We start from the raw sequence: 14,061 nt of genomic DNA, 5'->3' as shown, positions 1-14,061 counted from the left end.
AAGTTGAGAAAATATTTTTTCAAAGATCCATGTTCTCCAAATCCCTGCCAAAACCTTGGTACTTGCGCCGGACAACATGACCCTCCATACTTTTTGTGCAGTTGTTCACCAGAATTTCAGGGACAAACTTGTGAAGGTAAGTTGATATAGCCTAAAACATGATGTCACACAATCCACCAAATTGAATCGTTATGTTAAGGCTTTAAGCGTATATGACGCGGAATATTGTCGTTATCGCTTGATTATGTTTTTTAATCGTCCAGGCTTAAGTGATAAAATTTCACTTCGCACCACACAGCCCGTTTAAAATAGTTCCTATAAATATGTGGAGTGTCGCTGTAATATTGACTGCGATCCCAATTTAAAGCCGGCAGAGAAATTCTAGCCTCGAAACGTTAAATTCCTGACTGAATATATGAATCACTATATTAAATGAATCCTGTAAAGTAATTAATGTCGTATTGGATCCAATACGTGGTGTTTGATCAGATGTCCGTGAGTCTAAATGATGAAATTTGTAATTATTTCACTGCACGTTCTAAGAAAACGCTGTACTCTATCATCAACTCAAGTATATTAATAAAGAACTCTATCTGTATATTTTGGTGCATTTCGGACACAGAACGAGTCTTCAAAAACTCCGGCGATTGTTCGTATCACATCTACCTTCAACGCCCGACCAGTCATCGTCAAGCAATGAGCAATTGCAGCGCGATTGACAGCACATTCGCGATATTATCTGATCAGAATAACCGCGACTTCATTTCAAACTGGATCAAGGAAAGTTTTGCCGGCAGTGCAAACTCGGGAGAGATATGGGTCGGAGGGACCAAAACTAGCAATGGATGGGTGTGGCTTGATGGAACTCGCATGAGATTTCCTGGCGGAAGCAATCCACCCGCAGATCACGAGTGTGCCTCTGGCAGTGTTGGAGAATCTTTGACAATATCTACTAATGACTGCGGGTCCAGTCTCGGTTTCGTCTGTGAAAAATCAGGTTAGAAATTATGCTTCAGAGTCAACGTGTTGTATTTTTGTTTCTCAATTTCCCAAAATATCCAGGATGTTGAGCGTCTAACAATAATTCTGACTTCGATTCGCCGATTTAAGAGTTCGGTGACTTGTAATTTCCCACTGAAATCTGCGGTTTAACCAAACGAATATTTTGCTTGCCCGAAGCATGTTTATACGACTCGCAATATTCCAATTTTTTACCTCGTCCTATGTAGCCTACATCGTCGCAATGGAATCAGAGTGACTTATGTCCATTTTACACATTTTGAGGGGTGGCGAAATAGCGCAGTGGTATAATTCGCGGCTGCAGCACCTACGGGTTCGAGTCCGACCGAGGTCGACTTCAGAATTCCGATACCTAAGTGTTGGAGGTTTACCTAGGCTCCTCCTCGCCACCTCATCTGCGTAAGCGGTGTCTTACAAAAGCCTATAGGTGGGCCGTGCTATAAGTCGGCAGTTACGGAGAATAATGAAGAAGATCGGCCTGGTGTACATGACCATAGTAGTCGACAAACACCATGAATACCCCAAAACAACAAACAGATTTTAAGAAAATTGACTTTGCGTAAAGTTTTCATCTTCTTTCAGCCATATATTGGCCCTGATTAACTTTGAATTAATGAAACAGACATAACCATTGCCAAGATATGGCCGAAGAAAATTGAAAATGTTTCCAAAACTTGATTTTTTTCAAGTTATGAAAATGGATCTTCAAAATTTGAAAACTGGACATAAGTCACTCTGATTCCACTGCGACGACATATGCTTCCTTCGCCTGTTACCATGACATAGGCCTATATATGCGACTTAATGTGCAAGGCGATCGATGCAAAAAATGTACCGAATGAATAGTATCCGTGCTTTATACGCCGTCGCTGCCTAAGCAACCGAATGGCTGTAGGTCTGATATATAGCCAATATAATATTATTTTATTGAATACTGCATTGGTGCGTCGACGACGGCATGAATTATGTACACAGGGTGCATCGCTTTGTCGCCAACGTTCGCGATTCTCTCGTTTTATCGTGTCTTATGCTGGTATTGTGACGAAAATCATGGATCATTGCTCTCTCAGCACCTTCTAGAGCAGTGCTCTTCAACCGGGGTTGTCGTACACCCTAGGGTGTACCAGAATTTGCAAAGGGTGTACCACTCGGATGGGGTGTACAGGGGTGTACCAGATCCGAATTACCATGAGCCGATGGCTAGCAGTGTTGGGATCAAGTCACTACCTTCGAGTCACGAGTCAATTCGAGTCATTGCACATTTTGACTCGAGTCAAGTCAAGTCTATCGATTTTCGAGAATGACTCGAGTCAAGTAAAGTTAGTGGATTTTCAGAGGTGACTTGAGTCAAGTCGAGTCAACTCAAGTCAAGTCACGAGTCAAGTCACAATTCAAGTCAAATTGCCTTTTCGAGGTATGAGGCGTGATTACGTCATTGTATTTTGCTACCTGTCTGAAATAAAGATTGAGTGGTCATTGATTTTGAACCGATGAACGAATATAGAGTTAAATATACGCGCAAGTAAGGCGCTGTATTGCTCGCATATAAGTAGAACATATATACTACGAAAGTTATTGCACAGCCTCAGTAGTTACAAGCCAAAATCAAGAATAGAGAAACGAATTGATAAGATGCCATACGTTACCGTTTTGTGCAATTGCTATGATACAATTCGAGCCTGCGCCAATGGTTGAAGACTATATAAACTATTTGCGAATTCAATTTCAATAAAACAAGAGGTTTGGTTAAGCTAAGAACACAGAACAGAAATATACATTTTGCTATTAAATTACTTTACTATACTATAGTTTACGACAGCGTATGCTGTCAGCTTCGATCACTTCGTTTGCGATCAACATATTTTTGAGAGAACAATGGAGGCTCAGTAAAACCCATGATCATTGAATGATTGGTCGCTCTCACGGGTTACACAAGCGTTCCGCGAACAATCCGAACATATGTAAGATACAGTGATTTTTATCGACACCGATTACTTGATGATGATGACTTGAAATTGACTCGTGAATTTTGCTCCGAGTCACGAGTCAATCTACATTTCTGATACGCCGAGTCAAGTCAAGTCAAATCAGAGATTTGCCCGATCATCTATTTAACAAACATTATCGAAAATATATATTAGATAAGTATAATTGATTAAATGCCGATTTTTCAATTACTGTCCTGTTGTTGAAAAGTACCGTACAAGCTACTCTATTGACTCATTTCTACACTGCAGTCACGAAACTGTAATATTTATAGCTTGTGTATCCTTGTTAAAAAAGAATTTTCGGCTTTTTTTGTAGTTTGTATGTTTATTGTCATTTGTTATGTGGCATTGATTGGATTGAAATGTGTATACTCCTACAGGTGGCGACTGTGTACTAAGGCCTTGCGGCCTGTCGTCGTCATCCTGGTCCGTACCGGATTTTCACTGGTGTGACAAATAAAATGATTGATTGATTGAAATAATTTTAGCAAAGTGACTCGAGTCAAGTAAAGTCATACCAAAAAGTGACTCGAGTCTGACTCGAGTCAAGTCATGACTCGAGTCATCCCAACACTGATGGCTAGCTATCACAAAGACAGGTTTATGGGTCAGTACAGGTTGACGCACAGGTTAATGAGCAATATGGTACGATGTTATCTCAAGTGTAATACTGTACATTGTACACCGCTTGATTGTGATGACATCAGCAAATATTTCTCCTATTCATTTAACCGTCGGCAATAGACCAATGGTTCCGTTTGGTGTTGGAAAGTATGCTGCAGTTAACAAACATGTGTTCAGCTAGTCATTTGTCTTTTAATGATTTTTGAGGAAACCGCCGCGATAGCTCAGACTTCTTAAATCGGTACCGCAATGCACATAAATGAAGTGACGTAGCCAGCCAGGGTCGAAACAGCTTCCATGTTGAAATCGAAACCCTTTCGTTATAAAATGCCGATTTTATGTCCAATATTTCGCCATACATTTGCAATTTAGTATTTTGTTATTAGTGATGCAAATTAGCGACCATAGACTGTGTATAGCGGCATACGATCTGAGGTTACTGACATCTCTTGCAGCCCATGTGCTACTATCGACTGTGTGTGGTGTGGGCAGGCCTGATACGCAGTAGGCTGGTGCACCTGCTGTCATCGCTGATCTGAATTACCGCTTCTGCAGCAGTTGCTTTACCTACTCTCTTCCCAATACTGTTACATTTAGGTTGATTATCGTTCGTAATGTCATGCTGTTTTTGGGCTGACACGAAATAAATTCCAATTTGCGTGGCGGGCGGCCCAACTAGCTGCGAATAGACTCTGTGACCAAATACTATTTTATTCAAATTTTTGACGGCAATAACTGCGCTTCTACTGGTTGGAATTGAACCAAATTTGAAGAACATCGCTTTTATAGACAACCTAATACTTTCATGGGGTGAACAGAAAAATTTGAAATGTTTCGTTATTTATTTTTATATAATAAATAGAAACGTTCTTCTCCCGTAACAATGCGGCTACTGGTTGGAATTAGACCAAATTTGGTGTGTAGACTTAAGGTAGGTAACCTAACAATTTTATCAAGTAGCCAGTACGATTTGAGAAAAAAAGTCCTTTTTGAAGACCCCTAATGAACAGGGGTGTACGAGTTTTGAGCAAATGTTAAAAGGGTGTACCACGTCGAAAAAGGTTGAAGAGCACTGCTCTAGAGCACAGGTCTCAAGCTCAAATGTGCTCGCGGGTCAATTTTCTAGTTTTTGATGACGCCGCGGGTCGCAGCATCAATAATAGGGGTATTCAAGGTGTAAATTCCAAGTAGATCCTATTTGACGGGACCTTGCAGACAGGCATTCCACAAACATTGCGGAAATGTAATTTACTATTGTACTATTCACGCTCGACACGAAAAAACAACACATATTCAAATATTTGAATTAAATTGCTTTTGTGCCGGGCATAAATTTTTAATTAATTAGTTATAGACATCATGCGAGAGGATGCATCATGACATATAAAACTTTAATGTTATAATATTGCAACTAGTAGAACTATGACGTGCCACAATTTTATGTAGAATATTTTAAAATCTACTTAAGATTGATATGATATCAGAGCATTTGAGTGGTGTAGCCTAATCCTGGTCTTGATATAGTCGTGATAATTATCGGCTATTGTTACTGTCATTGCCCAAGTCAAAATAAATCAGCTTTAGATTTTGCCTTCGATTATAATTATTATTGGAAGATATCAATAACAACTTCAATATAATCATTATTAAGCCATAGTAATATCATTGCTTCTTGACCTTTTTAGCGGTCGTACTGCTTGTGCTCCCAAAAAGATTTCTCGTATAGCCCTTGTCCATTTTCAACACAATTTTTGATGGTAGCTTACCTATATTAAAATAAGAAAACCCAGTCACATAAATATATACTATTTTCCAGCTGAATAAATTGGCCAAGAAAATATTCCACGGCATGTAGGTTTCATTCCACAATGCATCTCGTACACCCTGATGCGGTGCTTCGTACCCCGATGGGGTCTACGGATCCTGGCTAAAAAAACCTGAAATAAAAATATCCAATCGGCAAAGAATTGATTAGTGTTACAGCTGTAGAGCGTACTATACTAGCTTACTCGCCATAATAACATAGATAAAGAGAACAAAAAACACCAAGCATGTAACCAACTATACGTCACGGGGGTCAGAGAATACTAAGGTTGCGATACTGACCTGCTTAGATAGCTATATACCCCACGCAACGCAAGCTACGACCTTTTGATGTATACCTATTCCCCATGCCAGTTTCATAGATTGTTGGTTCCGCAAGATTACAAAGTCACCGATCCGAGTGGCAAGTCCTTCTCTGATTTTAACGTTTGACCCGACTCATCTCCAGTCATCTATATTTGATCACCCAGTCAATCCGAAATCTATTGATTTTACGAAAAGGTCGCACCAAATCAAATCACAATTTTCAGACACGAATTATCATCACGAACTAGAAATGTGACGTATTATATGATCTTCTACCGCATGGTAGCTTTTAAAATGGATGTGATAGTGAAGTTTGTTGAGATTTCAGTGATTTTATAATAGGTTTAGCGTGCACTTGAAGTTCGTATATCTAAAAAAGATATTAGGCACTTGAATTAATGTTGAATACTTGAATTTCCAAAATGCCGTCGCAGGCCGCACAAAATGCTGTCGCGGGCCGCATGTTTGTGACTTCTGCTCTCGAGTATCATCTTGAATCCCACAGCGACTTCTCTCCCAGAAGCTATTCACTGTCATTTGAAGACTAATATAACGTGCCTAAATCTCGCTTTTTCTAATTATTTTATAGCTGACAAATCATCGTGCTCTACTCAACGATGCCAAAATGGCGGCACATGCCAGGACGTTGGCTGTCACTATAAGTGCGAATGTCCCGCAGGATACGAAGGTTTCACTTGTAGTGAAGGTATGTATCGGATATAAAGTTTCGTTCTAGTTACTATATCAACTTCCAGAACATTCAAATACATAGGTATTCCGATGGGTGGTTACGAAATATAAATTTCAAATCATTAATCCAGCATAGTCAATTCACAGTCGTTTCTTTCGTTCTTGCCTCTAGCCCAGTGGTTCCCAACCTAGGGGCACGCAGCCCTTGGGGGGCGTGAAAGCTCGCAAGGGGGCGCGAAGAAGCGGTCAACTGGAAAAAATTTCGCGCTTTGCGCGATTCACCTCCAACTCAAGCGTAATTCTCCATATATACACCGAATTTCTAATTTTTGAATTCTCTCATCAACAGTTATTACCATCCACGCCGTCAAAAAATCTGTCGGAGTTGCTAGCATCCCGGTTGGATTTTGTGATATGGCGATAAGGAGGGCGCGAAATTTTTCGCTATCATAAAGGGGGGCGTGTCTAAAAAAAGGTTGGGAACCACTGCTCTAGCTCTAAGACAGGGGTGGGCAAACTAGGGCTTGCGGGCCGCATGCGGCCCTTCACACCGTTCTGTGCGGCCCGCGAGAGTCTAAAGAAACTTATTAAAAATATTGCTAAAATGCGTAATAAAAATTGAAATACTGCTGGGACTTTATTAAATTTTTTCTTAGTATATTTCACCATGGTAATTCTTAGGCAGTGGTTCTCAAACTGGGGACGCACCCCCATTGGGGGGAAGGATCTGAAGATGAGCGCGAAGCTGAGCTCAACTGAAAAAAGTTTTCGCGCTTCGCGAAATATACACCCCATTCATACATGCAGCTCTGTGTTTTTAGTCTGAATTTCATGTTTAGAAATATATCATCCACAGTCGTAACCTTCCATGCCATAAAACTATTTGTTAGGTTTGCTAGCATCCTGGTTGCGTTTTGTGATATGACGATAAGGGGCGCGAACTCTTTTACCATCATAAGGGGGTGAAGGGAGAAGTTTGAAAACCAATGATGTTCTAAGGTAAATAATTACCTACCTCATTTTTAATGTTTAATTTCCGGCGCGACATACCGATCTCATGGTCCCACAGTTTGAAAGGTTTCAACTGCCAAACATCACAGGAATCCTAAACGAGATTAACATAATTCGGATCACAAGTGTGATTTCAGATTGGCCACTCCAGTTTTAATTATTTCAGTGATGTGCTTATGAAAAACGATTTGCGCGTGCCTTGGGTAGATTCGTTCTCTGTATTCGCAGAATTTGGGTATTTATATTTTATCTACACATAGTGGAAGCGTGTTTGAAGCTAACATGGTTATGCTGTGTGTCCTGGAACTGATCCAGAAATGGAATTAGTAAATCTATGAATGGATCGCTGATCACAGATTTAAATTTCAATCCTGTTCTAAGAATCGGGACAACCGACTTTCATCTCTATAGTTTTGACATATTGGTTATTGAGGTCGACCAGTCTATGAAATATCGCGACTGTTTCTGACGCGTGTATACGATATCATCAAAGCAATGTTTGGATTGCTTTAAATAAGTATATATATTATCATTATGTCCACACCATATAATGAAATACCAATATTGGGTTTTGGTCTATAATCCCAATTTTATATAGTGCGGCCCGCGAATGGATTCAGATATTGAATGCGGCCCGCGAGCTCAAAAGTTTGCCCACCCCTGCTCTAACACGTAGTAAATGATATTCATCATTGAGATGACAGTAGTTCGAAATATCCACACGAAGAATCAAGCGATCCACAAAGTCTGACTCGCAAATATTAATGTGGCATCAATTTATTCAACGAATCAGTTGTGCATTGTATTAACTTTGCGTATCATGTTAATCGATTTTGCAGATCTGTTAGCGGTCACACCACGTCTGAACAAAATCACGATCGACAAAAACCAACGAGCCAATGTCACATTAGATATTATAAGTCGTGTAGGAAGTTTGATGGTCCGAATCTCGTCAATTCTCGGAGAGACGCAAGTTAGCAATGTGCCATCCGGACAACACTCATTTCTCGTGGGTCCATTCACCAGTCCTAATTTGGGGACACGTGTTACTTTTTTCCTGTTTCCTCCAAGTAATGCATTTTCGCGAAGTACAACCGTTAATATCGTCGTGCTGGGTGAGTACAGAGACCCTGACTACATCTGTATAAGAGCCAATGTGTAGGCTACATTTAAATGAATCCAATCTCGGGGATCAACACTAGCTATAAGCATCTACTTATCTTGAATTCCCGCATCACTTCCACATGACCTGTACTTTAGTCCATGTCGGATGTGTCACAATCGTCAATCAGCGCCCGATATTGCGTAACAACAAAACCGAGTTTAAAAGTATAAACATATGGTATTATTAGGATGAGTTTACAATGCATCACATTTGTGAGTGAAATTGTGGTAAGAGTAGCATGACATAGACCATGTATCACGATAACTGAATGTATGTGAAGTTTAATTAGTCATTTTGAATTATAGTCACCAAGATAGGCTACATATTGTGCTTTCGAAAGTGGTCACCTCAAACTAACTCTGAAATGTATGCGTCGCTTCTGCCAAATCTACTTTTTTCGACTACCTATACTTAGGTACCTTTGTGACTTTTCCTTGTCTACTTCCACTTTGAGTAGTGTTGACATGTATTGGACACTACAATACTTTTACATGTTATAAATTATGGGGCAGTACTTCTACTTAAGTGCCAACGCTGACTAGTTTGGTCACATCTGTATGAAAAACAAATGAATCGTATCATCAACGTTTTTATTTAGACTTGCCCCATGTTTCCATTTCTTTGGAATCGGCTGCTATTGGATATGGTAGATATATCTACTGCAGTGCGACTGGTACTCCCAAACCGACCCTTTCGTGGTACAAAGCTGGAAAGAAAGTGTTAGAGAGTAACAATACTAGAATGCTACATCAGTTATCTTACAACGACTCTCAAGTACTTGTCGTAGACCACGCAGCGACGTCGGATGCTGGAATATATTCGTGCCGGGCCACAAATGTCATAGACGGAGAGGAAAGGGTCGACGAAAAACAGTTTTATGTGACAAGTAAGCAATAGATATACTCTATAGGAGGGGTTCTCCACACGCGGCCTACAGTCGTCATGCGCTTATTTTGCGGCCCGCAGCATCTTTCATCACGAAAGCAATTGCAACTGATTTGGTATTTTTACATATTAACTTATCTACTTAGCTCTTTCATCTCACCATCTCTGTTCTGTTTGTTAAGGAAACATTAATTTGAGTGTTTCAATCACGACTAACCATGACCGGGTTGAACAGATCAGGAAAGGGAAAGGGAAATTAACGACGAAAACTGGGGTATTTTAAACTTTTCAGCGTTCATACCCGTTAAGATGTCATGATATATTCTCGCACCCCTCGTCTGCAATGGCTGGCGGCAGTGAATAAAATAGTAACAATGGGAAATAATGTGATTGTATTTATAACTTATGATGTGTTGAATGCAAGCATTATATTAAAGTCTTGTATACAGAGAGAGCAAGAGAGAGAGAAAGAGAGAGAGGGGGAGAGAGAGGGAGAGAGAGAATCTTTATTCGCATACATTACATATCAACATTACACTAAAAAATGTAACAGTGAAATGCGACATGCAAGGTAGACGGGAGGCTCGATATGACAAAGTCTTCAGATCCGAGCCACCCAGGAAAGCAGTAATTTTCACAGTCGATAACTAATAAATAAAAAATAAAAAATTAACGAGGGAACGAAAAGAAAAACAAGACACAGTATTATGGAACAATTCGAAATGCAATGCAAATTTAGAGGTAGTTAAAGATGTGTTGAGTGACTAGAGTCATGAGTCGACCCGAGCCACTTCCCTAAAAGACCTGACTTGGTACAAGGCAGGGGCGGGCAACTTCTCCAGTCGGTGGGCCCAATATGGGAAAATATACAGTACTCGGTGGCAGGGCTGTGGAGTCGGAGTCGGAGTCGGTGGAGTCGGAGTCGGAGTCGGGGTAATTTTCGCTTGATGGAGTCGGAGTCGGAGTCGGAGTCGTGAAAACTATAATAGCTGGAGTCGGAGTCGGAGTCGGAGTCGGTGGGAAAATACTGACTGGAGTCGGAGTCGGAGTTTGTGAGAATGACCCTGATTTCGACTCCGACTCCGACTCCAACTTCTCTATCATGAAAACATTTGCTTTCAAAGAACTTTCAATATAATTTTTATGTACCACCGATCACTGTTATTAATAACCATACAGATCAGGGGCAACCAGCCCGTGGCACGCAGGCCACATTTGGCACAGGAGAAGGTTAGGTGTGGCCTGCGAGGTAATTCTCGAAATTATTTATGGCATCAGGTACAATTGCAAGGCCAACCAAAATTTGATTAGCATGACTAAATGATGACTAAATGACAAAATTTGATGATGACTAAAACAACAGTTCTGACGCATTGACGTATCCAGGGGCCAGCAACATATATCCCAGATCTTCGTATATGACCATAAAGTAGAATATTTCATAGCAGATTTATTTGACTTGAAATTTTCTCGGTACTTCGCATGATTCATTGTCACTAGATTTCTTGCATTCAGTATTTGAGCCCCCTTCTGAAAATTATAAATACATATTATTCACAGAATTGAGTCTAACTATTCGCAATTAGGAGATAACGTGTCGTCCAAGATGCGGCTTCGCTTGTGCACTCGCAGCGTGATCGTCGACAAAACATTTGCAGAAAATGATAGAGGCATGTTCACTGATACCGTCGATTTTGCTATGTCTAAACGTCGAATAATCCTGTCCTTGCTAAATGAGCCCAGTAGTATACAGATGCGACCCCCAATGTATGTTAGCGACATATTTATTGATATGGCCTAATTCAGTCGTTATCTTGCAAAAAAATTTCGCGCTTCGCGCGACCATGGCCTGATTGCGCACTGCACAGTTGCATGACATATTGTTATCAATTTGGAGCGTATTAATATAAGTCCTGTTAGCAATGTAACCAAATTCGGTTCGCTCCTATCGACGACAAAAAGAGGTTATCAACATTCCAGTTGCCCGCGCAATGGTTCGTAAATCTCAGGTGTCCCTTTCTCCGAAAAAGTTGCCCACCCCTGATATAGATAAAATTAGACATTACTTGCAAATTACAACTCAGTTGCGGAGGGGAAGAAAATCGCAAGATGAGTTTTCGCGATGCAGTCAAAATTGATGCAATTTTTGGAATTATACCATGTTACTGTGACGGAGCAAATGCATCGGCTGGTTTTGTAAAATTGTAAAAATGATGTAAATATGACCGAACGATGCTTCCCACTGGACAGAATTAAAAATATTTGTAGTGTAGCTTAGCTGTTTGGGTCGAACAAATGATTAAGAAAGACTGCAAGTCCCAATCCTTGAATACTTGATTAACTACATGTAGACTTGACATAGGCTATGGTTTTTGACTACTTAACTAAATTCCATTTATGACCAATGTCTATTAGTAGTAAAAGTGTGTGTGCTTGTAATCAGGATAGTGTGCAATGACAAAATTAGTAAGCTCAATCTCTTTATTAGTTGCTGACTCATACACAGGAGCTACACTTGGATTTTTTCTCTACATTTTTATTATGCAGGATTGGATATCTGCCATATTTGAATGATTCATACATTTCAGGATATTAGAGAGTCCATGTTATAAAAACCTGAAAAAGGAAGGATATTTAGCAAATCTTTCTTTCGTGTTAATTGCATAGCGGATAATTCGAGCTGTGCCACAATGAAACAATTTAGCATGCCACCGTTAATCATATGTTTGCATAAATTTAATGGTTGTATGATTGTCATTCTACCGACAATGTGGCATATAATTTTCGAAGAAAATTGGTAATAATGCTGGAGTCGGAGTCGGGAGTCGGAGTCGGAGTCGGTACGTTTAAAGACCCAGGAGTCGGAGTTGGAGTCGGAGTCGGTACGTTTAAAGACTCAGGAGTCGGAGTCGGAGTCGGAGTCGGTATATTGAAAATGTGTGGAGTCGGAGTCGGAGCCGGAGTCGGTGGTAAAATTTACCGACTCCACAGCCCTGCTCGGTGGGCATGATTACCGAATCGATACATTATTCGGATATTTAGTCACCTGTGAAAGAGATAGGTCGTATTTAATTGAATATTTAGGTTTAAAGCAAATATGGAGACCAAACACACTAGTCAACGAATTTAATAATGTAATGTACTTCAAAAGTTCGTGAATTCAATGAGATATCTGTGGCCGATCAAAATTGTGAACAATTCCTTGAATTCTGGCTGCTGGAAGCCCTTACTTAATAAGAAACTCTTAGTCAACATCAGTTAGATTTGAACCCTGCTTTGTCTTGTCAGTATTTATGTTCGAAATTGTTTGCTCGCAAATGTACGTAGACCCGGGCCGAGGTCTCCTTATCATATGAGACCGGAAACATTTTGAGAGCGGCTTCAAATCCCGTCGGGGGCCATATATTGGCCGCTTGGTATTAGGATAGCAACGTAAGGGAGGAGAATCTCAGATAAACTTCGGAAATACTACTACCAAAAATCAAACCAAAGACTCTGCCGTCATTTCCGTTGGAAAGCAAACTCACCCACATATAGTAGCAGTTGGGAAGATGAAAACTAAATAAAAGGTCATCACCCAGGCAATTCGTTGAGGTCTGGCGGAAGGTGTCCAACTTTTTTTCTAGTCATCACCATCAGAATCGGGCAGAACAATGACATGACGTAATTTGATTGCTGATTTACTTTTTTAATCATAATCTTGCCACATTTTGCGCTCAGGATAGCACTCATTGTTCCGTTCGTGGTCTTTCGACGGCCATGGTCATTTTACATCAGATCGATGAACTAACTTTCGTTCCATACTTTTTGAAGAACACCACTTACGCGAGTTGGAGGGCGCGGCGGAGCCTAGATAAAACATTTATCAAACATTTATAAAGAGATTTTGAAGTCGACCTCGGTCGACCTATAGATAACGAACCTACGGATAGATACGCAACACTCATCGTCACGCTTGCTTGCTCAGAAGGTATTACTGCCAGAGGTGGTCAAAGTAGTCAAAAAAAAAGCTACTCAAGTAGAAATAGAAGTAGCGACGAAAAAATCTACTCAAACACGATTAAAAGTACTGCTTTCATTTGCAACCTAAAACTACTTGAATTAAAAGTAGAATTGACTGATTTCAAATCTACTCAAGTAGCATAAGTAAGTTGCTGTGAAAACGATCGTAATTCGTTCGCATGGACTGTAAAAAACTACAAATGGAGCTATGCGGAAGGTGTAGAGAGCTTGATTCATATTGATCCATCCTAGGTGGTGTCAATTTTCGATAGAACAAGCAGTCGTCCACCTCATAGGATGTAAATGATAGCATTTATATGGAAATGCAATGCTAATTATTTGTTTACTCGAACACCCCGTTTTAGAGAATATCATGGCATGGCGCCCACCCCCATATTATAAGGCCCCTAGTTCAGTCGAAGAGCAATACGGAGAAGCTGTGTCGGATACGGCTTTAGCACATTGCGCGATTAGTATACGTTAATTAAAAATATGGCAGACCGCAAAATGTCATATAGTGTATAGCTTTATTTTCAGAAAATATAA

The 14,061-nt window shown here is 40.3% G+C and overlaps 2 protein-coding genes across 2 annotated transcripts in view; one reads left to right on the top strand and one right to left on the bottom strand.

Moving 5' to 3' along the window:
• Positions 1 to 14,061, bottom strand: part of LOC145441433 (interleukin-1 receptor accessory protein-like 1) — a 391,709-nt gene that overhangs the window by 308,197 nt on the left and 69,451 nt on the right. The window lies entirely within an intron of this gene.
• Positions 1 to 14,061, top strand: part of LOC145441429 (uncharacterized) — a 116,527-nt gene that overhangs the window by 60,014 nt on the left and 42,452 nt on the right. Inside the window, exons 9-13 of the mRNA XM_080319285.1 lie at positions 26 to 136; positions 623 to 997; positions 6,352 to 6,468; positions 8,303 to 8,578; positions 9,227 to 9,514. Coding sequence (XP_080175411.1) covers positions 26 to 136; positions 623 to 997; positions 6,352 to 6,468; positions 8,303 to 8,578; positions 9,227 to 9,514 — 1,167 coding nt within the window. The remainder of the gene's footprint in view (positions 1 to 25; positions 137 to 622; positions 998 to 6,351; positions 6,469 to 8,302; positions 8,579 to 9,226; positions 9,515 to 14,061) is intronic.

This window comes from Botryllus schlosseri, chromosome 6 (genome assembly GCF_051294905.1).
Source record: "Botryllus schlosseri isolate E-star chromosome 6, Bs_hap1, whole genome shotgun sequence".
Lineage (NCBI taxonomy): Eukaryota > Metazoa > Chordata > Ascidiacea > Stolidobranchia > Styelidae > Botryllus > Botryllus schlosseri.
Note: the sequence above shows the minus strand (reverse complement) of the source record. Positions and strands in the feature narration are given on the sequence as shown.